Source organism: Phalacrocorax aristotelis, chromosome 7, assembly GCF_949628215.1.
Source record: "Phalacrocorax aristotelis chromosome 7, bGulAri2.1, whole genome shotgun sequence".
Taxonomy (NCBI): Eukaryota; Metazoa; Chordata; class Aves; order Suliformes; family Phalacrocoracidae; genus Phalacrocorax; species Phalacrocorax aristotelis.
Genome location: NC_134282.1, coordinates 4,433,898 through 4,459,957, shown reverse-complemented (window position 1 = coordinate 4,459,957; position 26,060 = coordinate 4,433,898). Strand labels below are relative to the sequence as shown.

Below are 26,060 nucleotides of genomic sequence, written 5' to 3'. Positions count from 1 at the left end.
TTATTCTGCTAATAGCACTGCCAGGTCATTCGGCTTTTAAACGTGCTGAGTGGACTAGCAAAAATATCTCCCAGCCCGTACAAAGGAACATTATAATGTAGTTTATCTTATCCCCTTGTCAGTATAATATGCAGCACTACCTGTTCAATGGCCTCATCATTTTAAATTACAATTTTCTGCAACATTAACAATACTCATTACCAGCACCACCACCGGGAGATCTCTATTTTAAGAGCCCTTCTGATGTCGAAGGCTTCACCCTGCCCTTCCTTACACGCTCAGCCCTCTGCACCGACATGGGGACACTTGGGTACCATGGCAATGAGCACAGTGCACAATGATGGATAGAAACATGTCGCAAAGAAGGCAGGAGCGAGCCCGAAGTATGCTTACTCGATGCACCAGGCCGTGCATTTTAATCAGAATTCAGTGCTTTGTTCCTGGCCCAGCCGCCAGCACGTCAAACAGATGCACTGCTGCGGTGGAGCTCGACTGCGTGGCCAAGATAAACTCTAGTGTGGCAAAACCAGAAGCGCCTGCTACCTCCTATGTTACCTTTCAGCCCAGCTCTACAAATCCTACCCCAAAAGCTAGCGGGCAGAGGCAAGCTGAAATGAATGATGGCATGCAGGGTTCTGCCGGTGCCAAGCCGTGCTCAGCCTCCAACGGCACGCTCTCACCCTGCAAATCCACCTTCCTCCCTTGTGACAGAGGTAGGGAAGCCAAAGCAAAGGACAGGGAGAACGGGCAGCCAAAGGTCCACCTCTTAAATATGCATTTGCTTGTTGTTCATAAAACCCAGCCTCCTGGATCGTTTCAGTGACTCAAACTTGGAGATAAGCGGCCCAAGTGTTTCCTTTCCCCGCTGCTGGGAACAAATCATCCCCTCTGCCAGATTTTTGAGTCACTACCTGCTCCCAGCGTTTCACACAGCCATCCCTCACCCCTTCGAACACGTAGGCACAAGAGCAATGGCTCCTCCATCCAGAGTCATCTACAAACCCGCAGCAATGTGACACTTCTTTTCTAATAAATGAAATTTTGCAAGGCTTGGGGAATTACTCCTCCCTGCCACGCTTTGTGCTCAGGCAGCAAATTTACTATTGATTTCTGATTCAGACCCTGCAGAATAATTCATGCTTCTTGCCCTACCTGCTGAATTTATGACCTTTAACAATTATTCTAAGTGCTAAAAGAGCTTAGTTTAGAAGAAGATCTATTCCTTGGCAAATTAAGCTCCTATTCTTGCCTCGCAAACCACCCCATCTCTCATCATTTACAGGGAAGTGCCATAGCAGGTCTCTCCCCTGGAGAGGGGGCAGAGGCCTGAGCATCAGGAACACCAGGATCTCGCAGTCCCCGGGGTCCTGCCCGAGCAGCCACCACCGGGACAGGGGACACGGCTGGGCATGGGGGGACCCAGCTTTGCAGTGCCACCCCACCATCGGTCGGGGTTTCAGGTCCCCTCGTCTCCGGTTCCCCTGGAACGCCAGCATCGCTCTGCCTGCAGACCAGGCGCTGCCGGCGGGTCTCAGGGGGAGGGAGGGAATATACATTTCCTCCTAAAGCAAAAACAAAACCCTGGCTGTATCTGGTGCACATTGCTATTTAAAAGCCACAAACAGAGGAAAAAACCTAAGCGTGCGTGGATACAGTTTTTAAAAAGAAACGGTGCCTTCGATCAAATAAACTTCCTAATGGAGATGTTTAAAAAAAAAATCTGATTTTCAGGGAGCAGGGGGAGGAGGAGAGGGCCCCTTCCCCCCCCACAATGATACTGCTTTCCTGGATTAACCCCACCAGCTTCAGCAACCTCTTTCCCAAGGCACCTTCCACCTAAGAGGGGAAACAGGAGCTCCAGGTCTGTTTTTAAGCTAGCTCATCTCCCCGCTGCAATCTTGTCTACACTGTATTGCTGAGCAATCATTTACACTATTAATCAACCAGAAACTCACCAGGAAGAAAGTAGGGCAAGCGAATAAAGATAGACTTTTTTTTTTTTTTTTTGCACGGAAGCAAATAATATTTCTAAAAATACACTTGTGCAAGTCTTCAGCGGATTCTGCTTAATTTTACTGCTTTATCTATGGCAGCAGGTTGAGCGAAGCAGCCTCGCTGCCGCCTCCTGAATAAATTCTGCTTCTCTAAATGACTCCCCATGCTCTATACCAACTAGGTACAGGAAGGACGAAGAAGAAAGGGGGGAAAGGGAGAAAGTTATAGGAAAAATAGACCGGGGGGGACATCAGGCCACGGCCCACGCAGAGGCTGACACGTTTGACGAGCCTGACATTTCAAGGGTACATGATGAGCTTCATTTTCAAAGGGGGGGGGGGGGGGACGGGGGGGGGACGGGGACACGACAGTGCGAAGGGGCACGGCGGGAGATGGATGGAAAGGCTGCGAGGTGGGGAAAAGGTGGGTCTGGGGAAAAGCCCCGCTTCTGCATCCCAGAGATGTCCCGCTCCACGATCCCCATCCGTGTGTCCGATCCCCCGTCCGTGCGTCCAGGCGTGTTGCGGGCCGTACGAGCGGAGCGCAGGCACGGCCAAACGGGGGGCTCCGGGGGTGCGCCCCCACCCCAAGGGCCGGCTGCAGGGGAGCGTACACACGCTCCCATATACGTGCGCGCACACACACACGCACACACACACGCACTCACACCTGCCCACACGCCTCCATACGGGGGTGCGCGTGCGGATCCGTGCACGCAAGCACACGGCTACACACGCGCGCGTACACACGGCTGCACGCGCTCGTATCTCGGTACTTACATACGTGTAGCCGCATGTACACATATATGCGCGCACACACGCGCCCCCCCCCCCGCCCCCCCCCCCCCCCGCGCCGGGGGAGGGATGGGTGGGGGGATGGAGGGAGGGATGGATGGGGGGTGCTCCCGCATCATCCCCCCCCCCCCCCTCCCCGGCCCCGCGCCGCGCCTCACCCGCAGCGCCGAGAGGTCGATCTCGTCCAGGCTCCGCGCCGGGGAGTCGCTCGCCATGTTTCCGCCACCGAGCGGGCAGTGCCGGCCGCCGCGGCGCTCGGCGTTATTTAACGCCTCTCCTCATACGGGTGAGCGGGAAGGAGAAGCCGCCGCCGCCGCCCTTGCCCCTCCGCCTGCAGCGCGGCTAGGAGCGGCCGCGGGCTGCGCCGGGATGGCGGCGGCGGCGGCGCATCGCATCGCCGCCTCCCCCCCCCCCCCCGCGCCTCCCCTCACGGCCGAGCCCGCCGCCGGAGCTGTCTGTCACGGCGCGGGGAGGGGGCGGGCAGGGGGGCGGGCAGCGCCGGCGGGCACGGCACGGCACGGCACGGCGCCCCTCCCGCCACCACCACCCCACGGCCCTCCCTGAGGGCGGGCGGGTGTGGGGCGCCGCCGCCGGCCGGCCCACTCGCGGCGGTCCCCGGGAGCCGTGGGGATGGGGAGAGGGGCTGCGGGAGAGCGCCGGCAGCGGGGACCCTCCGGAGGGATGCGCTGCTTCCCAGCCGGGATGACACCTGCGAGAGCCGTAGTGGGTGTCCTGCAGGCTCCCAGCCCTGGTGCGCCTTCTCCCACCCCCCCAGAAAGGGGTTTAACACAGGGACCCCCCCAGTGACAAACAGCGGGCAGAAAAATCCAGGCCGGCTGGATCATCCCCGTACCAGAGCACGTCGTGTCCGGCAGCGAAAGTTGCCAAATTTGAGGCGCTGAACCCAAATTCCCCCAGGCTGGAGCACGGGGAAGCGCTAGGGCCTGGTCTCGCTGGGCGCCGAAGGAGCGGCCGTCCCTGTGCTTTGCGCACCTCGGGGTGCTCAGGTCGAGAAATGGCCCTTTCTCTTCTGGATCCAGCTGGATCCAGACGTCAGACCTGGTTTCGCGACCTGTTCCCTCCGCTCTCAGGAGCCATCCCAGCCCCGTCCACTCCCATGCCATTCCTGAGTGAGAGTAAGAGATTTATGCTGTCTTCGGAATTGGCCAAACCCCCTCCAAAGCCATCAATGGCTAGGTAGATTCAGCTTTTGCTGTTTTCCGTATTTCCCTTTTTCGGATGTGGTTCCTGCCAAACCAGGTGCCATATATAAATATATATGTATAAAAAAATCTGTTGCCTTTGAGAGAACCGTATGGGAGCTGTACTTAGAGCATCAGCTCGTGTCAGGAGCTTACAATATGCAGATCTGGGAAGCGGAAACCCTACACATGAGTCAATTGGCAGGCGGATGGGATTTTCTTACACTTTCTGGTTGGAGATGTGCTTCCAAAAAAATTAAAAACTGAATTACAAACAACCGTGCAGGCGTGGGGAGGCTGCGCCGCTGCAGCTGGTGCCAGAGGCGCAGCCTCTCCCGGGTGGGCTGGGAGGGACAGACGGACGAAAGGCCAAAAGGAGCAGCCGAAACCTCCCCAGGAGCGACAGGATCCACCGAGGCGGTTGCAGAAGTCGGGGCCGCCGGTGCCTCCGCCCTCTGCTCGCTGGATAGCCGGCAGCGGAGGGACTGCATCAGTGGCTTATTAGCGTTATTAGCCCTGGTCGCAGCAGGGCTGATACGGGCTGGGGGGGCGGGAGCGGCAGCGCCGGCGTTTCGGCTTGCAGGGCTGCGAGGGCGCAGCAGAATGTGATTATTTGGGTTTGTGTTGTGTTTTTTTTTTTTTTAATAATGAACTGCTGAAGTGGCAGGTAGCGGAAGTCGCCTGCCGTGGGTGAGGCGCACAGGGCTGCACAGCGCCCGCAGCGACGGCAGCCTGCCTGGATTTATCCCCTTTTTCCGAGCCACAGATCATCACTCCTCGGTGCCTTGCATAATCTTTAGTCCTCAAAATTTGATCAAAATGCTAAACTCAATAAAAGAAACACCAGGGACCCTCTCATTGCCTCTGAGCACCCTCCTGAATCTTTCCTGGTGCTGGGGTGTTTTTATAAACCAGATGTTGTCTGTGTCTGTTCAAACCTGGGTGTTGCAATGTTTTGCCCGTAGTTGCGATGCTGGAAGCAAAAACTGCCTGGAAACTGGTAGCAAACCAATGCGAGACTTCCTCCTGCTTTCATTGTTCTCAGGGAGAGAAGGGAAGAACAAACAGGATGAGAGAGGACACTGGCTTGCTCTAATGTGCTTTCCATCTAAGAATGCACGGCGTTTTGCGTGGAACACATCAGGATTTTAAAAAATGAATAATACGTGCCCAATCCTGCAAATAAACAGATTGCCCTGCTCCTCAGCACGAATGCAAAGTCCCAAGCTAAACTGCGAAGGAATTATGATCTATCCACCGCCTAGCAAGATGGTAAAAATGTAGAGGACCCTTCTGTTTTCACTGACATAAGAAATGCATAAAGTGATAGAGGGAGGTGAAAGGAAAATCCCAGTGAGGGCCGTCATTTCCACGCTGCTCGGGGGGAAAGGAGCGGTCTCAGCAGGGAGACGTGCACGGTGACCACCCGAGATGCTGGGGCTGCTGTGCAGGCTGTCCCGGTGCCCGGCCACGCTGGAGGACATCCACAGCTAGAGATGGGCAGTCATTTTATACAGGAAGCTTCTTCTGTAGAAAATGAAGTTTTCAAGATATTAATTTTTTTTCTTTGTTTACAAGGAGGTGTATATCTGTGTCTCTCCATATACTGTTTTTATGCCAGGAGCATCTAAACAAAAGCTTGCATTTGGAGTCACTACGACCCGAAACAGCGTACTCACGGAATTGGCCCAAAATATTTTGCTGTGAGTCAGTTCGGCATGAAATTGTGTTTCCATGTGGCGGGCCCCCCCCCGGGGAGTGGTGGCTGGACCCCGATGTGCCTCGCCGTGGTCCCTCTGGCCGCGCAGCGCCCTGTGCTCGGGCCAGCCTGGCTGCATCGCAGCGCTGGCGTGGCTATACACGAGCCGCGGCATGGGCAGGGCGCTGCCGAGCCGAACGAAGGCGTTAAGCTGTCGCATCCCACCCTTCATGAAGCAAGAGCCATGGAAGAAGAGCACAACCCCTCCTAGCTCAGCTCCCCGCGTCTCATCAGCTCCATACCTGGCATTTCTACTGCTGCAGAAGCTGGGACCCTTCTGTGACAAGCTGTAGGGCTGGTTTTTTTTGCCATTTCATCCCTATTCAGAAAGTGGAGAAATGTGAAAATGCCATTTTTTCCTACAGAGCGGCAGTCCCCAGCCTTGGTCAGTGCTGGGGGGCATCGAGCACCTTAAATGAACCGAAGCTCGGCCATTGGCAGTGGGGGGCTACTGTCAGGGTCAGTGTTTTTGATTTATTCACTGAAGGGCATTGGCTCACATATAAACTATCCAGGTCATTTGACCTCTGCATAAAACTAAATTTAATTACCTAACAGTGCCACTGCTGTTAATTATATCACGAGGGGGTATATGTAGAATAAGTAAATCTAAATGACACATAAGACCTTGTCTGATTAGCAAGATCCTCTGGTGCTTTGGACCGTTCTCCAAAAGATCAGTGAGAAAAGGAACAAAGCGAACAAGAAAACACGTTTGGGCCCTATTTTGGGCCTTGTCACATGATTTATTTCGCCAGCACATGTGGGTCACTTGTTCCCAATAATTCTGTGACCACTCGGTCGCATGGCTGGCGTCAGCATAATTTATCTCGTTCCCTACGTCCAGGCTGGTTTACCCCAGTATTTGCCCATGTAACGCAGTAGTTAAAGGACTCTGCCCAAATTGAATGGAGGGTGCTGAAAAATTAATACCCTGTTAAATGCACAATAATTGGGTTTTAAGCTAACATGGCAACATGCAGCTGTGTCAAAAGACATTCAGAAATGAATGGCTACGTGTGTCCTAACCTGCCTCTATTGATCTCAAATGCACTTTAACTGACTCGCTATCACTTACTGATGGCTCACCCTTCTGCTGTTTTTCCATTGCAACCTTGGACCTGAGCAGGTCCAGGTGTGTGAACCCTGCTGACAGGACCTTTCCTATAGATATCTACAACACCACCACCTGCCCCAAACAGTCAATCGCTCCCTCACTTAAGCATTGTTCAACTACAAAACCCTGTAATCACTGCACTGGGGGAGTAAATGGAAAATCAGCAAGGGCTTTTTGGAAAAAAAACCCAAAACAAAACAAAGAACTACCTCAACAGATTCTTACCCAGCGAACAGCACGGTGCATTTAAATAGCAAAGTCTTGTTTGGGACTACGCAGTGCCCCTGTTGGGCCACTGCAGAGTAAGAGATGGTAGATGGTATGCTTCCAGGAGCTTAACTAGCCCACAGCACCCCTCCAAGCTGCTGTTCTTCCCCAAAATATTTGGCACTGAGGGCCAGCACTGCGTTTCCTTTATGCCCCTTCCACCGCAGTTGCATTTGCCTTTTCTTGAGGGCTGCCACCGTGGGCCAAAGTCACCGAGGGGCCAAGAGCCTAGAAGCATGTCCCCAGCAAGGCGCTAAAAGAAGCAGGGCTGCTTGCTGTGCCCTTCCCTGGTTTAAGTAGCTCAGACTGCCTATCTGCCTTGCATGAGTTAAAGGAGGCTTTTCCAGGGCAGCAAGCGCCCGCACCCTTTGAAGCGCTGCTGTATTATTTACTGGAATACTAAAATTTAAATGTAAAGTTGCAATTTTTAGGTAAAGCAGGATTGTACGGCATAATGCGTGTGCCTCCCCGGCAGATGCAAGCAGGCGTTGATGCCTTTGTTGGTCTCCCATCAGCCTGGCTACAGCGTCGGCGGCCTAACGCACTGTTGATTTGGGCGCTACATTTCCATGTCGCTACTTGGGAACACGCCACTGTAGCGATGCAGGGCTTTGTTTTGTCAATTAACCTCTTTCCTTTGTGCCTCTTCTCTGAAGAAAAAAAAAAAAACCAAACCAAACCATCAAAGGGCAGCCCTGCTCTTCGGGAGGGTGTCAAGTCTTTTATAGTCATTTAAAATATGCCAGTCGTGACTGTTTAGAAAACAATCAAAATCCCATTTTTGCACTGCTTGCTGAAAACCTTTTGCAGCCTTGCCGCCAGCAAACCACGTTCCCACAGTCCCACAGAGGAATACTAATTTCTCGTTCCTTTGCCGAGATCTCAAGGATAACATCAGTATGCTTAAGGTCCAGAACGTGGGAGCTGCTGGATCAGAGACGTTCTCCAGAGCCCACCCACCACAACAGGAAAGTCCTCCGGGGAGCCTCTGCCCATAAATACCTGCTTTACAACCCTGTCCACGGGGCGGAACATCTGCTCCATTTTTCAAGTGCCTTTTATCGAAATTATTTAGCATCCCAGTATTTTTTTTTTTCATGCTGATCAGTCTGGGGCTGAGCTACCCTAAGACAACCAGTATTTAGACTTTCTCTTTCCTTCTTCTTTCTTGGCTTGTCCTGCAGACAAAAGGCAGCCCCAGGCCTGGGAAACACCTGACCCAAAGCCACCCCCATCTGGCATTAAGCATAGATCAGCAGAACAAGAGAAACTGGCTCCATCTTTTGTCAAATGCAAATTGCTGAGAGTTAATTAAGACATATTTCAGGAACAGTGAGCTTGGTTTTGTTTTTTTTTTTAAAATGATAATCTCTCCTGAGGTGTGGGTAGGGTTCAACATCTCTCCTCAGGAAAGGGGTTACGAAGCTGGAACTGCACAATGCACTTAGCAAAGGTGCTGACAACAAAGGTCCCACAGGGCTTCAGCGGTGGCCAAACATATAGGGTGTTCAGAGACCTGTGAGATGGGAGGCAATCCAGGTCCAAAACCTCCTTGGCATATATATTTTTTCCAGATTTTCATTTATTTTTAACGATCGGTGTCTTCGCCATGGCTTGTGAGATGTCATGTTCTTGCAAAGAAGGTAGAGCCACAAGGGTACTATGCTTCTGCCTTTTTGGAAGCATGTTGAATACTTATCATTTCACCCTGCAAAAGGCAAAAGTCTTTTATATGCAAAAAAAAAAGAAAGAGAGAGAAAGGTTAAACCACAGAACAGACTTGCCAAGTCTGATATTTCAGGCTTCCCACCCACTCATAGTCAATGACCAAAGCAGAATCCAGTCAGAAAACAACTGGAGGTGCTTAAAGCAACTTAAAGTAATCGTCTGAGTAGTGCTTAAAGTGTTAGTGTCTGAGTAGGAAGACAGGGTTTGAGCCAACTGCTGTTGCCTTTCTGTGGAGGCTTTGCTCAGAGGTGTTTACTTCCTCATGCCTTCACAGAGATGTGGCAGTCTATGAAAGCACTCCTCCTGGAATTAGATTAAAATGGTTTTAAAAAAAATAGGGTTTCTAGGTCCTGTCATAACAAGGAAAAGCTTAAAAAAATCTAACCCAAATGTTCACTGAAGGCAAGATATGCTGTACTCTTATGAAATGGATGGAGAATTTCAAAGGCATGGGACTTTCTGACTTGCTGAAAGACAAAATCATCATCAGAGAAACCAAAAACATCCCTTTGCCATCTCAGAAAGGATCTGCTTGGGCCTGGATTTTATATACGGAAGGTCTTCCGCAGCGTGCTGCTGCATGGCAGGGAAGAGGACGCAGGCTGATTTCAGGGCCAGGAGATCCAGTAGAGTTTAAATGTTCTGGTTTACAGCTTGTATCAGAAAACTCTGCAGAAACAACAGACTTCCTGCAGCCTCGGGTTTGTGACCCTCAGAAGGCATTTTTCAGCCTGCAATATGGAACAGCCTTCACGCCTATAAATCCCAGCTAAAGTCATTAACATCATGTACGGGTGGGAAATGTCTTTGAAAAGGTGAAGAGCCGGACAAGCAGCCTGGCTACAATGGCCATGTCCTCACCACTGCCATTTGGCCTAATGACTAATGGTGTTAATGCAACAGCAAACGCAGCGTGAAAGGATGGCTAACCCCTCAAGGGCTGTGAAGGTTACACCGTGCCACCAAGAAATACCTCCAGAAAGCCAGAAAGACAGACAAGAAAGACTGAGTAATTGCAGCAGGGAAAAAATCCTTGAAACACAAGTGTCAGGTAGCACTAGGAGGCAAACCATGAAGAAGGGAGGAGGGTTCACTTAGCCGTGCAGCACCTCACTCGTCAGCAGAGACCTGGAAATGAAGAGACACCCAGGATGGGAAAAGTATAGTCAACACTTGGCTCAGATCAGGGATATACAGAACACAAGAACAAGGGTATATTTAGACAAGTTGATGATTTTAGTGTTAACACGTGATTTCTGAGAAACTACCAGAAGACCAGACAGGAAACTAGGTGGTTTTGAAAATGTCTCTGAAAGGCATGCTGCATGTTCAGTGGAATGACTCCATCTTCAGTTAAGAGAGCAGAAAAGAATGGGCCAGTCCTTGGAGTCCGGGAAAACCCTGCGCACATCGAGCCCACAGCCTGGGCTCTCATGAGTAGGTTATGACAAGGAAGCCATCAGCTCGGAACTAAATAGGACAGTCAGAAAAACCTTGGCAAGAAAGGTAGATCAACCCCAAATGATAAAGATGTGACCACGCCGCAGTTCCCCTGTGCACCAGTGCTGGAGTGGGAAGGATGAACTAAAAATTTCCTTTGAAATTCCGGCCCCTTCAGGCTCAAAGCAGCAAGAGACTTTAAAAAGTAACATTATATATTTAATTAATCTTGGGGTTTCAGAAGTTTATGGTTCTCAGCTTGTGACTCCGGGCACACTGTAGCTCGCACGGAGGTTACCCAGAGCTTTGCCCCCACAATGGTTACAAGATCAAGCCCTTGAAAGCATGCGGTGATGAGTGGGAAGAGACACACCACAGATGGCGGTCTCTGGAGAGTGACTTCTTTGTCCATGGTTACCGTCTGACACCATCAAAGTGGTGGTCCAGCCACGTCCAGTGCAAGCCTTGTCCATGCCAAGTCCTGCAGAGCTGGGACACCAACTCACCGGGAGCTCCTCTCATCGCTCTGGTCACAGAAAACAACTTGAAAAGTCACGTCAAGCTTCATATGCACCATTGAAATTCCTGTTCTATGGCTTAGTTAGGAGGTAGGACCACGTCTTTGATACAGCTGTATTCACGTGATGTTTGGCCATACACTGCACTGTTAGTGGTGCTTTTCTGAACCAGCCTCTGCCGAGGAGCCAGCTGAAGGGCTTGGGACAGTGGCAGAGGCAGGAGATATTTTTGTGCTCTTGTCTATTGGATGAGATCAAACCTGTTCTGGCAGTAAGCATCCTCCTCTCTGGTCCCCATCAAGGGGGCTGTAAAATTGAGCCAGTGTCTCGGTCCACTTCCAAGTCCTACTTGACCAAAATGAATTGCACTGAGTTGTGCCCTGTTGTCCCCCTCCACCGCGGGGACGTGCAGGGACAGAGGCAGAGCGCAGCTGGGCTGTGAGACGGGCTCCGCAATGCCTCCGGGGTGGGAAGTGTGTGCTGCTGCCACGTGGGGCGAGCTGGCACCTGCCGCGGGACTGCACCACACACATCGCCTGTTGGCCCTGTCCCGTGTCCTCCTAGTGTGGCTCTGTTCCGCACAGCTCAGTGAGGGAGGTCCCTGGCTATGCGGCATGAAAGAAAGGTTGGCGAGAAGGGTGCAGCAGCAACTTGAGGGAAACCGAGGATATTTCCCAAATTGATTCATTTCTTGCCATCCATTCCAGGCCACTTGACTTACAACACATCCACCATGCACTCGATGAAGAAATAATAACTGGCAGAGAAAGAGTCCTGAGAAGTGAAAACACAGAATTACCTTTCCTGGGATAAATGACAGCCCAGTAACAGCATGAAACAGAGTCACAAGGTGTTGCTGTAAAATAACCAATACACCATTCAAATAAACAGGGAAGAAGCTACCTATGTGCCTTGACGGATGAAGGAGGGAATGGATGGAGCCTGCCCTGAAGAAGTGCAGAGCGACCGCTAAGGGCACAGATTCAGGCTGCCACAACAACGGAAGGTAAAAAGGAGGACACAGACATGGCTGAGGCAGTGAGACAAGCCAGACGGGGATGATAAACCAGAGTGATGTGCAGTGGAGGTACTTTGAAGATACCGAGCTGCATTCTCTGCTGAGCAGCGTCGGCCGGAGGTCGCTTGGCATGTGGTCAGTAGATGCAGCGAGCCCACCGCTGCTGCCCACCCTGGTCCCATTGCCAGCCCCTCCTGCCGTGCCGCCTCCATCCCCTGCCCCTCGCCTCACTCACCGGCCCACATGCCCTGCTCCCCCTCTACCACCTCCAGCTGCCAAATGGGAGTGAATAAACAGATATTTGTCTGGAGCTTTCCACCTGGAGAGACATCAGTAGGAGCCGAGTGTCGGTCAGAAAGAAATACTCACAGAATTAAATAATAAAGCTCATCTCCTACAAGCAGTGCTTGCACTGATTTCAGCCAGTCATCAGTAGCTGGGCCTAACCAAAGACACTCATTGCTAAAACTCGTTAGTGAAATCCTCAAGCCTGAAGACAACAGCAAGCTGCAGATGTTTCCAGGGGGATAAATCCCCTCCATACCACAGCACCTCGCCAAAATGCATGGAGGGGAGGTGCCAACAGCTCTGCAAGAGACCTCTGTAAAATTTCTCTGGATTATTTAGTTGTTAAAGAAGATTTCAGTGCTTTACACAATATCTTAAGAAGCAAGTTTGACATATCCTAACAGAAAATCCACTATATTCTCTATAGGCAGGTGGTGGATTTAGCACTTTTTGAGCAATCACGCTCTCAGAAGCACCAAATGACACGTAGTCGAAGTATGAGTTCTGCAAGTGCCATAGCTGACACAGGCTGTTTGCTGAAAGGGATTTAGCTTTTGCCTCTGCAAAACTGAGCATTAAGAGCCAGCCTGACGGCTAGTCGATAGCAATTAGGCTGCTAAAAGCCCAGGTTGCGTTTGGAAAAATAGGACTTGGACTCCTGAAACAGGCAGGCCCTCTTTCAGCCTTGTTTTGCCATTCTTTTCCCTCTCTAACTTGAGCTAGGATAAGAGCTGGGATACAGCTGACCTGAAATTACTCATTAAAAATAATGAAAAAAAACCCCCATGTAAGACAACAACTTCTTCCAGGCCTGTAAAACAGCCGCATTCGCCCTTACCAATATTGCCTGTGTTTTGTTTCAGGTCCTGACATTGCAGATTAAGCAATTTGGGAACATAATGCGTGCATCAGCCTAATACTGAGTTCAGATTAAACACAGTAAAACCACCACCAGCAGCAGCTGTTTAATCACAAAGCAGGACGCATAGAGGGTCAAAATGACATTATCTCACATAGCACTGGAAAATATCCACTTCAGTTTATCAACAAGATGCTGGGTACCTGCTAAACACACGTGGACGGGGACCTCAGAAAACTAGCAAAAAGCCTGTGCACCAGTAAATCCCATATTAATTTCTTTCTGCAGATTTATAAACAAAAGGAGAGCGCACAAGCCCGTCCAGAAAGGATGGTTCTTCCAAGCAGCATGTCTGGGTGTTACTATGGGGAGGGGATGGAGACAGCTCGCTTGTTTCTTGTCCCAACTCTCGCTATATTCAGCACTTACACAGACCCTGGAACCACGTGTCTGTATGTGACTTTTAGCTCTTATTTCAAAATAAATAAACAACTGAAAGTTGTAGCCTTAGGAAAGCAATAGGATATGATTCTTGAGAGGGGTAAAGAAACTAAAGGTAAGTTCAGATGACCTGAGGGTGGAGGTGATGTGATCTGCGAGGTCCCAGGTCAAAAAGACCACCCCATCCTGCTTGAGGATGGCTCCTTGGCACCTCGGCTCCATTCCAGCCGAGCGGTAGCCTTACCAGAAGTAAAATATTGGAAATGTGGGTGACAGCTTAGATTACACATCGTTAGAAACAGCCAGGATAATCTGCCGCCAGCTCCCTAAAAGGAAATCTTTAGCTAACAAATATGCTCCAGCCTTTTGAGCTGGCAGATAACGATGAAACAGTGAATAAAATATAGCTGGGTTTCAGGGAAGCGGTTGACATGGTGCCACGCAGGGGGCTGCTTCCCCAGGCCAGAGCGGGCGTGCACAGCAGGAGAGCCTCTTCTGGCGTGACGCAGCCAGGAAGAGGAAGAGGAAGGTGGCGGTTCGGTTTCACGGGGTGTTGCAATGCGCCGCGCTGCACCCCCGGCGCTGCGGGCATGGTCCCTGTAGCCTGAGGGGCTTCGTGCTCCTCTGCCTGCTGCGCCTCACCGGGGGTTTCACCACCTCCATGCACGAGGCAGTGTCCTTCACATACCACTACGACACACGGGTTTGCTAGAGGGATCTGTCCTGGTTTTGGCTGGGATAATTTTCCTCCTAGTAGTTGGTGCCGTGCTGCTTTGGATTTAGTATGAGAATAACGTTGATAGCACGCTGATGTTTGAGTTGTTGCTAAGTAGTGCTTACGCTAAGTCAAGGACTTTCCAGCTTCCCACGCCCTGCTGGAGAGAAGCTGCGGGGGGGGGTAACACAGAGCCAGGACCGCTGACCCCAGCTGGCCAAAGGGATATTCCATAGCATAAGGCATCATGCCCAGTATGTAAACTGGGGTGTTGGCTGAGGGGGCAGTGATGGCTGCTCGGCGACAAGCTGGACGTTGGTCAGCAGGTGATGAGCAAGTGCGTTATTTTATATATTCTTTTATCATTATTATTATTTTCCTTTGCTGTCCTATTAAACTGTCTTTATCTAAACACACAAATTTGACGTTTCCCCCCACACAAACACCCCCCCGATTCTCTCCCCCATCCCACTGTGGGGGGGAGTGAGAGAACGGCTGTGTGGTGTTTAGTTGCCTGGTAAGTTAAACCACAACAGGATCCAACAGCGGGGCAAAGAAAAGCATCAGTATACTTGTTTATAGAAAAAGCCCTTGCACGTGAGATCCCTACCCATCACGAGGACAAATAGCATCTTCATTTTTCCCATCTGCTCTGCCCTATATAAGGCTGTCAGGTTTCCAGAGCAGGGAAACGCTGTGGTTTTAGGTCCCCTAGCAGCCCGGGATCCTGGGAAGGTGCACCACAGTTCTGCAATAGCGCCACCGCTTCCGCCATCACCATCAGTAACAGAGGACAAACGGTACTGGTCTGAGTCTGTTCCGAGGACGGGGACCTTGCGGACATGGAAAACTTGATTTTGTTCCTGCTGGGGAAGCCTCTGAAACAGCATGTCTTGGCTCCGGGAGACTGCTCCTGCTGAGCCATTTTCAATAAATTCTGCACAAGCCTTTCTGATATGGTTAAAATAATAATAATGATGTGGCAAGACACAGAAAGCATACAGACACAGTGGAAACCAAGTTTGGAATAATTTAGACGATTCAGGCTTTTTTTAGGGTAATAAGCAGCTAGAGCAGCTCACCACATGCTTGCACAACCCTAGAGCTTGAAGTCAGCGCGGAGGTTTGAATGAATGATTCATTATTCCACACACGCTCCGGCTCCTCCGCCACTCCAGCCTGTACCCAGCTGGATCTCAGGAGAAATTCCTAGAGTGTGTAATTGTGTATAATGTGATCATCCTGCAGCAAGAAATAGGTTTGTAAGCATTCTGAGCCCGTACAATTGATGTCATACAGCTACGGTCTGCAAGGAAACAAAGTGGAGGTATATATTGTGGCGAGTCATTTCAGAGCTAATACAGCCTCTGGGAGTCACATTTTAGGCAGGGAATGTGTTTAAGCCCAAACGGGCAAGGTACTTGTAGTATTTAATTTTAAAACGGCTCAGTGCGACCGTGCTGGGAGGAAAGGGGAAGGCGCTGACCTGCGAGCCCCCGCGCAGCCCGTCTTTGGTACAGGCAGCAAGGCCAAACCGGGGGGTGCACCCCAAGGGGGGGTTGCATCCCACTGAGAGCGGCTCCCACGGGAGTTGGGGCACCGTGGAGGAGGGAGACCGAGGGGGTTACGTGCTGTAGCTGCAGCCTCCTCCTCCCACACGGCTGTGGCCATAAAGGGGAAGTGTAAAGATAAAGGTAAAGCGGGCACCCATCTTTCTTGCGGGTAAGCACGTTGAGCCCGCAGCACCCTCTAGAGGACCTCAGGCACCCAGCCCTTGTTTTCAGGGAGGATTTGGATGCACTGAAAAAACATCCCTCTCCAGCAGTGATTTCTCAGGCAAGTTTAATGCAGCCATCACTGGCTGAGCCCCGAGCATCTCTGCCGGGTGGCATCAGGCTTGTGCCTCCTGGTGCCGAAGGGGATGGAGATGGGCAGCGCTGCAGGGAAGGGCTGGGATGGAGAGGACGAGGTGGAGCAGGGGCTCCCACCAAGGCGGGGAGCAGCACCCAGGGAAAAGTCCCCCCAGCTCTGGCCTTGCAGGGCTCCAGGTCCCTGTTGCGTCCCTGGCTGCAGCCAGCGTTGTCTTGATGGCCAGGTTTAACCCAAACTGGGAGCCGTGCCCTAGCAGGTGCAGAGATGGACACTTCACTCCCACCGTGCGGTCCCCGGAGGGCTGTAGCTGCAGCCCAGTTTAGCCCAGCATCCCCACACTCACCTCTGCAGGGTGGCTGCTCCCCCTCGAGCGGCGGCAGGCGCAGGAGGAGTTAGGTTGAATGTTATCTAAAAGTGACCTATCCGTGAAATCACATTTTAGTGTGGCCTCAAGGAAACGTAGCTTAAATTCCTACACGTAATTAAATGCACACGTTACATCCAAATGATGCAATTCTGTTACTAGTACCTGCTGTACTCTTTTCTGTCAGTCTGTGCTAGTCAATACACGATCCCAACATACATATGGGGTTCACCTGGGATTTGCCATGTAGAGGACATGAGACACCAGACCCAAACATCCTCCAACTGCTGTACTGTGCTGGTCACCAGCTTGTGGCTACGGCTGCCTTCGTTTCTGGAGTTCCCCATTTCCACATCTGTTATTGGCCAAAATGGGGCTTTTCTGTATGAAGAAAGCCATTAAGTATGCCTAAAATTAATTCCATATACAGTATAGAGTTCATGTTTCTGAAGTTGCAGTGCTTTATATGTTATTTCATAAACCATTTACCTTTTTCAAGAGGAAGCATGTCTGAAACATGAAATCATAAAGTGTAAAAAAACCAGCCACAAAATCTGAAGTCTCCAACCCATCCTTCAAATCAAAATTTAAAAATGCCGGGCAAACAAGCCGAGCCCTCTCATGAAGGACATATTTTCTGTCTTGGATGTACAACGTGCACGTTCCAGCCTGCGAGTCTACTGGGACTTGGTCGGGTGCCCTTTAACGTGGTCTTTGTTGATAAAGAATGAAATAAGGAATATAAATGCTTTTCTGCCTGTTTTGTAAGATAAACTAGAGAAATCTGACAAATGCTGAAGACAGCACTCCAGGAGCAGGACAGAGCTCCGAAGCTGCGGGCAGGAGGGAGCCGGGAAGGCTGGGGTCTCTCGGGGGGTCTCTCAGCCTACCTGTCCCCTTCTCTCCCAGCTGGTCCCAGCTCTCCCATCCTGGGAAGGACCTGGAGCGAGGGAGCAGCCGTCCATCTGGAGACACCGGAGCATCTGTGTGACGCCTACTTTTAAGCTGTGCCTTTTGCAGGAACATAAGGGAGCGCACAAGCACCTGGCAAGGATAAGAGAAGTTGAAGACCAAGGTGGTGGGGTGGCACCTGCCTGGACAGCGTGGCGCACCTGTGGGTGCCAAAGCCCCGGTACTACCGCCACACGCCTTGGCCCTGCTGGTTTCTCCAGCTGGAGAGCTGGGTCCAGCTCTTCCCTAAACTTCTGTTGTGCCCACACCACCTTCAGCATCCCTCAGCTTCCCCCCGCGGCGGGTGACTCCCAGCAGGACTCCAGCACGCCTCTGCCTCGTTACCTGCACAACCCCCGGCCCATGGCAGGTTTCCCAGTAGGGACATGCCGTACGGACAGACCATCAGCAGAGCACTAGAAAGCTCCCGAGCAGCATGCAGACGGCTCCTCCGCTTCTGCCAGGCACCAGCAATCTGCAGTTAATAGAAACCTGTGAAGCCACGATAACACTATCTTCCTGGCCTCCTCTCCTTTGTCCTCAAATAGGAACTCACAGGATGTTTAATTATTGAGAGCAGGCTGAATATGGAGAGATTACTCATCACTGATTCTGGGTATAAACAGTTTCCTTCACAGAATAATTTCTTTTTCAAGAACTAAACCACCCACCCCCCCCCCCCCGCCAAATTAATTTCCATCCTAGCCACGAGCCTTAGTAGAAAATCTTGCCATAATCATCCTGAGCTAAATATTCTGAGTAATCAATCAAAGCAGTGGAATCAATTTTGAAACTGTCACTTTTAATTTTTCCAATAAAAAAAAAGTATTGAGCATTTCACCCAGAGTGTTCTTGTGAATCAGGTTCTTAAAACCTTCACTCCACCACACCAGCGCTTCAGAGTACGTTCTCGAAAACCTGAAGAGCCGGCACAATTGCAGAGAAACTAAAACAGATTGATTTTCAGCAGTGAGAAGTGTGCCTTTAGACCCATCTCTCAAAACCTTTTCTTTCTTTCTTCCCTACTTTCCTCCTCTACAAAAATAACTAAAGAATATTAGTAGTTTCATACACGCAGAAGGCTGGCACTAATTAAAAAGTTGACGCGTTATTGAGAGCTCGGTGCATAAATACATGGCTAACGACGGCCCAACGAGCAGATCTGCTTGGTGCTGGGGTGGAGGAGAGGACTTCTCCAGCCTCCGGTGCGGGGTGCCTACAGACACATCAGCGATGGAGGAGCTGACCTGTGAGAGGAGGCAGGAGCGGCCTCGGTACAAAAGTGGCTGGAGAAATCCATGCTGGAAAAAACCAGGTCTATTAAGCATACTAGCAATGTCGCTTTGTGTTCAGGGTACGCGTGGGCTGCATTTCTGCTCAGCGAGGAGCCATCAAATTAGAGGCTTCGCAAGTCATTCATCAAGCGAATGCCTTGGCTGTAGGAAAGTCAAAGGGAGTTTTGCCGTTGCCCTCACCAGAGGCAGCGCGGTCCTGCCTCCCCTGCGCAGCTTGTGCCAGCTGTAGCCCGTAAGCTGGCCTTTGCTTGTGTTTTTAATGGGCTGATGGATGCGGATGAGGTTGTGCCCAGTAAAAGCATTGCGCGCCGATGCATAAGAGAGGGAAAACACCAAAGCAGCAACAGTGCCCTCAAGTTGGGCACCTACATCATGGAGGAAAGGGAAAGGATCCTTCCCACAAACTGATACCTGAACGCTCTCGCTTCCGGACAACTCCTAGATTCACATTAATCTCACACTGAGCTCAGCTTGCATTGAGATAACACGGCTCTCCCGCGCTGCCAGCGCAGAAACCGAGCAATGCCGGCGAGACAGAGCCAGCAACGGCTGCCAACCTCGGCTGCAGCCGCCCTGCGTTACCGCCGTGCCGGCACCGCTGCCAGCCAGCGCCTCCGCGCCCAGCGGTGACTGGCAGGTCTCCGCATCGCTCCCGGTTGCCCTTATCTTTGCTTGCAAGGTCTCGTAAGCGTGATGCAGCAAGCATGTAATTAGCTGTGAGATCTCAGAGTGGCAGCAGGAGCTGACAGTGTCAATCAGCAGCTGCCTGCCTTTCACCAACACACCCCCGCCCTGAAGCTCCGGCTGCCTCATCGGGCCGTATTGTGTTTACCAAGGGCGCGGATCGGATCTGGAAGTTTTGAAGATGCGGAGGGCCCTTTGGCATTTGAGGAAGATGATGAAACCTAAGAAATGGAGAAGTTAATGTTTTCAGTTTGCAAGAGGGATTGGAAATGCGACCGATGCTTTATTCATCTCTTCTCCCCCTGGAGGACAACAGTAATCTGCTTTTTCCTCTCTCTATGCTGAATTTCCTTTACTGAAAGTTCAAAGGGACAGCAGCGAGTTAATTCTATTTTGGAGACAGACCGTTTTTTGTTTGTGCCTTTCATAATGCCTTCAGATTATTAAAACTCCTTTAAACCAGGATTTTTAATTTTATTTATTTAAAGTCATCCGATTTTCTCCCTCTATGCTGTTTCAGTTCAGCAATTTCTCTCTCCCAGGAAAACCCTAATAACTCAAGTCTAGCCATTTTTATTGCGACCCTGGGCCTTCTCCATCATGGCTCAGCTGCTGCGGCAGCACTGCCAACGCCAGGCAAGGGCAGAACTCAGCCCAAAAGTGGGATGCGCCCACAATCCCCACAACAAGCAGAAACAAGACCAAAGCCAAAAGTTTCGACACGTGATGATCGGCTGTATTTTCAGTCCATTAATACACATTCATTTACCAGATACAAACAGATTGGAAAGTGATCGTTAGCAGACACAAGGATACAAAACTCAATTCCAGCAGCCTTCACAGAAGGGATAGTCAGTGTTCACAATTGCACCGTCAGAAGGTAGAGAGGCACAGAGACCGGCACTCACACTCAAAGTGGAAGCTCTCCTTTTGTTGATTAACTTTGCTAGAGACACAATTTGCGGGGGGAAGGAAAGAAAAGAAAACAAAACAACCAAAGAAGCATTCCCAGAACTGTGACCTCCAACACTTTTTCTTGTTTCTTGAGTGTCAATAAAGAGTCAGGTACATTATTTACATGGAGGAGATCTTATGAACACACAGCGGGAGGTTAAAAATAGAATAATCACAAATACTGGAAAATACAATAAAGCAGGCAGAGGTGGGGGGACAAAAATAAAAAGAAAAAACCCCTAGAGGACCATTGCATTTAGTGATCGACGTATGGTTTGTGAGTTTGCTCCACTTTGATCTACCTTAATTTTGCAGGCTTAACTTGATTCACTGCCATGGCATTACACCCCTGGTTTAAACCTCGCTTCTGCAAAGCTCCTGGTTTCAGTAGGAGCTCAGCTGTGCAGAAGAGAAGGGATGGCCCGTTTGAAACTATGCCACAAAACATGAGAATGTGTTCGCGTCTTGGCCGCCCAAGAGATGGCAACCTCTACCCGTACACCTACTCTGAAGACCACTTGCTTTCTTTACCTCAACCACCACCGTCTCCTAAAGAACAAGTCCTTTTGGCCAGAAAACCAATGCAGCAGCTCCACAGCTGATGGAGGTGTGTCAGTTGAGACCAGAGTGGATTTGGGTCTTTACGTTCAGCAGGAGGAGAAGGAAATGGCTTTAACCTAAAGGACCGTTCATTGAAGTCACCCCTCAAATGCAGCTTCTGTGCATAGATTACAACCCCCCGCCCGTCCTCACTACACAAAAGACTTGTTACGCTGAAATAACAATAGCAAACCACGTCTGAGCTTGATTGTACATGGTTGTTTCCTTGGAAGGAATGAAGATATTGTAAGTTATCACTGCCACGGTCCCAGCTAGGCAAAACCCACATTAGGGTCTCCCCCAGGGACAGCACCAGGGTTGCAAAATCATGTTGTGAGACCTGATCAAAATAAAGGAAAATGGAGTGTCTGGGGTTTAATCCAGCAAAGGTCACATCAAGTCAGGCAACAAATGGAGACCAAGAGGCTAGAAAATGAGCCGAGCACTTTGCATCTGCCACGGAGCACTGGAGTAGTTCTCCTACAAATTATTTTTTTAGTAAAGTTCTTACATATGATTACATTTTATCCCTCATTTTTAGAACCATGCATTAATTTTACACTGAAATATTTATCCAGTCCAACATCTATACAACAAAACATGTATTTTAAAATATCAGAATATTAAAAAGATATGGTAAGCAGTGTGAGTTCCTAAAGTGGCACATGTTAAGGAATAAATTAAAGGGGAAAAAGAAAAAGTGTTCTACTCAGGTTGAACTACGAAATAAAGTCTCAACCTGGGAGAATTTATCTCTTTTCCTGTAGTCCTAACAGATTAATGCCACAAGAAACAGTTCACGTTTCTGGGTTTGCTAGAGCTTGAATCCACATCACTTGTTACAGTACTGTATATCTGTGAGTGATCTTCTCCAGTTTGAAGGTATTAAAAATAAATCCACGCTGGTATAATGGACTAAGAAGTAGTGATTGTTTAGGTGCAGAAATTAACTCTCTCAAGTTATTCAACCTCACAGGCTTCTTAATATAAGAAATAAAACCCAAGGAGCCAGCTCCGAACGGCACAGCCCGTGGGGGTGAACAAGAGTTGTGCCTTCGCTGGAAGTGGCTCCAGCCCCATCATCTGTTCGGGGTAAGCAGTGCTGTGCTATGGGGGCGGGGGGAGTTTGGTGCCCCACGAGTCCCTGGGGACGCAGGGCTCTCTGCACCGTGCCCAGGCTGCCTCGCATACCTTGCCTCCATTTGACCATTACCAAATTCCTGGTATCAGGAATTTAGCACCAGCTCAGAGAAGGGACGTTCAGCACTGCTCCTCTGTTCCAAGAGGGAAACCTCTTCCCAGACAGACAGCCAATGTGAGGCCCATCTGCTACTTTAATAATGAAAGACCATCTTAATTAGCACCTTTTCATACAGAATCAGTCAATTAAATCTCTCCTCCAGGGCTCTGCTGTGTCGGTTGGGACCAGCACCCATCACACGCTGGGCTGAGCGTTGCAGAGCCTGGGTGGTTTTTCCCCAAAGCAGCCTGGCAGAGCAGGTCTTAACACCACTGGAGCTATGAAGCCCCAATAACTAGCTACCTACCACCTTAAAAGACAATATAAGGATAATTTAACGATTACAAGAATCTTTGCTAATATGAGGATGAGGACAATAAGAGCACTTAGAAGATGACAGGAGTCTTGCACTTCTTCAAGGTTCGGGTGGCGGGGTTGAATGCTTCCTTTTCAACTATGAATACAGATCTGTGTGACATAATGATTCTCTGACAGGCTGTAATTGTTCAAAGTTAGCAGCTTTGTTCAGACTGAAACAGCTAAAAACATATCAAGAGATAAAAAGCCCTGAACTAGCACTGATGTGAAATAACAAGACCCCTTTGATCTTTCTTGATTGCAAATGGTCGGAGCACGTATTGCTCTGGCTCTGCAGGGGGTGACCCCAGGTCAGTTTTTTTAAGGGAAAAATAAAAAAAAAAAAAATCAAGGGAACATACTTATCTGCTTACAGCGTGCCAGCTAAAAGCATCAACCCCTGGACCAAAGATCATCCCATAAAATGCTGCACATGCACTTCCAACAGGCTAACCAGACCGCAGATGCACCAACCAGAAAGGAGCGGAGTCGGCAATTGCATCTACAAAAGACGAGCGTAAAACAGTGGAAAGGACAGGAAGGGGCTGAGACTCGGGCTGCCCTGGAGGAACATCTGCGGTTGTTACTTACTTGGGTGATGCAGCAGGTACAGAATTACCCAGTGCCTATTTTCAGGTCTGAAGACACAGAAGGCAATTGGCTGAAAGATGGGGCCAGCTATGTTTTGGGGGTAGCTAGGCAACCGGTATGATTTTTTTCCAGTTAAAACCAGGTGAGACTGTTGGAAGAGCCAAAAAAAAAGGAAAAAAGAAGCTTGCTTGTCAACTAAAGTAAATACCGGTTCATCTGGTCTTTTGACCAAGGAGAGTTAGGCACGGGGTTAAACCCAGCCAGTGAAGGGGTCCCCCAAAATGCGCTGGCAGCAGAGGAGCTCAGCCTCCCACTTCTCCAGATCCAACTCTCCTTAGGTGTTTTTACCAGTCTGATCTCTTAGTGTTCGACACAGCATTGCCACCCACCGGGGAAAACCTCTCCTGGGAGCGCCGCAGGGGCTGGACATGAAATCAGGAGACAGAGCTCACTGCGAGATGGAGGATGGTGTAAAGACCCACGGCAGCACCCAGCACACAAGGTCCCAGCCCAGGAGCAGTGTTTTGCCCAGGAATGCTGAATTGAATTGCTGCTTTGCTGCACAGTGAGATGCAAAATAGCTTTGGAAACTGTCTTATAGAAATGGAAAACAGGACTAGGCATGCTGTGTTTTACTTGTGCTTGGGAGGACACGTCCTGCACGACTAAGCTGAAGACTGTGGCTTTTCTAATAGCAAAGTAGACCAGAGGCAAGGCTTTGCTACCTGCTCCCCTTCCCCCCCGACATTCACCCCATCTACAAAGCAACACATCAGCTCAGTTTAAGCATGGCTTCAGCTCTAGCTTAATGGCCTTTCCCTTCTTTTAAATAGGGAGGAAGGGGATGGAAAGCAAAGTCTATGTACTGCAATCTAAATGCGTGAATGAAGAACGCAGAGCTTAGTCCCATGCTGACTTTTGAGTTTCTGTCCCGTTACATGCAGCACCTCGCTTTCCTTCAGCTCCGGCTTGAGTTTAAACCTTAACCCTCTCCTGGAGACAGCCTTCATACATGGTTTGAACGCACTGATGTGCTGTGTTTCTGTAAGGACCAGCAAACTCCAGCGATTTCCAGCACCTCCGGCTCCATCGAGGCCGCCGTTTGCCAAGACCCAGGCAGCACCACGCTGCGCACGAGGACCTCTGATTGCTCTAGCTGTGGTAAAAACAGGGTTTGGTTTTTTCCCCCCAGAGGGGAGAAGAGACCAAAATGCTGATTCTGATATAAGATTGTTAGTCCATTTGCACTTAAGAGGTGAAACACATACGCTTGCCAAGCTGTAGGACAGTGCACGGCAGCACCAAGCAACACTTCCCGGCAGCGCCAGAGCTGCACAATGTGCTCTGATGGCGTACGAAGGGGTGAGATGGGGGGACTCCCACGAGCCAAGGTGCAGATACCCGAAAGCCTTAGAAGCACACACAGCCCACGACTCCTGCACAGCCACGGCACAATCACAGTACGTATGCAACCACAGTATACAGCTGGCAGTAGTAACAACATCGATTGGGACTGGTTTCCCATCCTAGGAAGTGGCCTGTGTCCTTTAGGTGCTCAGAACATGTCTTAAGTAGTAACTCCTTCGGAGATTAAACTTCTTTTTTGCCATAATTTCCAAGTCTTTCTGCTCCTCTCCTTTGCTAGTGTCGATTTACTTGAAGTTCCTCCACCAAAATGCTTAAGAAAGGCACATTAGCTTGGTGGAGAAATTTTTCACCTCCCTTAGCAATAAAAAGCTTTCTGAAAAGCCATATTGTTCATCAGCTTGTCTCTAGAGAACCAGACTTTAAAACATAAAGCACTCTGCATCTTCTTAAGTCCAAACCTCCATGGGTACCATGGACTCCTTTGTTCCGACGGAGGGAAGCAAGTACTCTTCCTCCAGAAAACGGAAGGGGAATTGTACTAAAAACCCACGAATCTTTTTTAATTCTTCCGCTGCTTTCACAGGATCATCATTCGCTAATTTGGGCTTGTTGATGAAATCACGCAGTTGGGTTAAATTATTCACCTGGTCACTGGGAAGGCATCGAAAAACCTGGTCAAAACAGAAGGAAGAAGTGGTGTGTTAGGGTGGGGGAAATACCGAAATGCGGAGTTCCCGAGAAAGATCAAAACATTCAATACAAATTCCTCGGGATGGGAATGGCTTAATGAACAGCCTGGAGCATGGGGAGGGAAGAAGTATGCACCTATCTGTGATACAGCTAGGGCAGGCAGAGGGGAAGCTCCAGGGCTTTTTCTGATCACTGCAAAAGCTCACTAGAAGTGAGAAATACCATTTGCTTCTACTCCAGTTAGGCTATGGCCAACTAGAAGCAGTAAGTACACTGCGGCAATTCACTGGAGCTACAGCAGATACAAATAATAGGAGGAATCAGAACCATCACCTTCCTGGGCTGCTGTCACGCTTTGAGGATGCACAAGCTCCAGTTTTGCGTTCACAGCTCTTGCATCTGACACTACCCATTCCTTCAAAGCATCTCTGAAGGTCTAACCCCAGGAGCTGGACCTGCTGCCCTTGCCCTCCCCATGCTGCTTCTCCTGTTAGCATCTGCTGCCATCGCGTGGGAAGGAGGGAGGGGAAAGGCACCGCGTCCTCACCTTATCGAAGATGGTGGCATTGCGAGCAGCCGTGGAAATCCACACCTCCTTGAAGAATTTGTCGCAGACGGGATCCTGGTGTTCCGGGCTGAGATCGGAGCCGCCAAGGATAACCCTGAAAAGATAAAGGGATCAATGCTCATGGAGGCTGAAGCACCGGGTGCTCCCTCTCTTGAGAAATGCCAGGGGAGGAAAAATTTCCTTGGGACTTGCCAAACCCTGCGTGCTCCCAGTGCCCTCCCGCTCCTGTCCCCTGCAAGAGTCCATCAGCCTTAATGCTGCCCAAGTTTCTCCTTATTTTTTTTTATTGTGCAAGAACTGCCCAGATGGGAAACAGGGGGGGTTGGGGGGTAGAGGGAAAGGAAAAAGAAGAAAAAATCTTAATGAAAAAACAGCCATGTTGTGG

The 26,060-nt window shown here is 50.0% G+C and overlaps 2 protein-coding genes across 13 annotated transcripts in view; both read right to left on the bottom strand.

The window, feature by feature from the left end:
- TNIK (TRAF2 and NCK interacting kinase) overlaps nt 1-3,311 on the bottom strand; it is a 165,689-nt gene extending 162,378 nt beyond the window's left edge. For 3 of the 7 annotated variants that reach the window (XM_075098482.1, XM_075098483.1, XM_075098481.1), the window contains exon 1: nt 2,948-3,310. In XM_075098482.1, the coding sequence (XP_074954583.1) occupies nt 2,948-3,004 (57 nt within the window). In that variant the 5' untranslated portion in view covers nt 3,005-3,310. Of the gene's footprint in view, nt 1-2,947 lie in introns of all 7 variants that reach the window. The other 4 variants (XM_075098485.1, XM_075098486.1, XM_075098479.1 and 1 more) reach the window with 3 other exon arrangements.
- A 16,709-nt stretch (nt 3,312-20,020) lies between these two features.
- Nucleotides 20,021-26,060, bottom strand: part of PLD1 (phospholipase D1) — an 80,948-nt gene continuing 74,908 nt past the window's right edge. For all 6 annotated transcript variants that reach the window (XM_075098475.1, XM_075098476.1, XM_075098474.1 and 3 more), the window contains 2 exons: nt 25,655-25,769; nt 20,021-25,088 (listed from right to left, as the gene is read on the bottom strand). In XM_075098475.1, the coding sequence (XP_074954576.1) occupies nt 24,864-25,088; nt 25,655-25,769 (340 nt within the window). In that variant the 3' untranslated portion in view covers nt 20,021-24,863. The remainder of the gene's footprint in view (nt 25,089-25,654; nt 25,770-26,060) is intronic.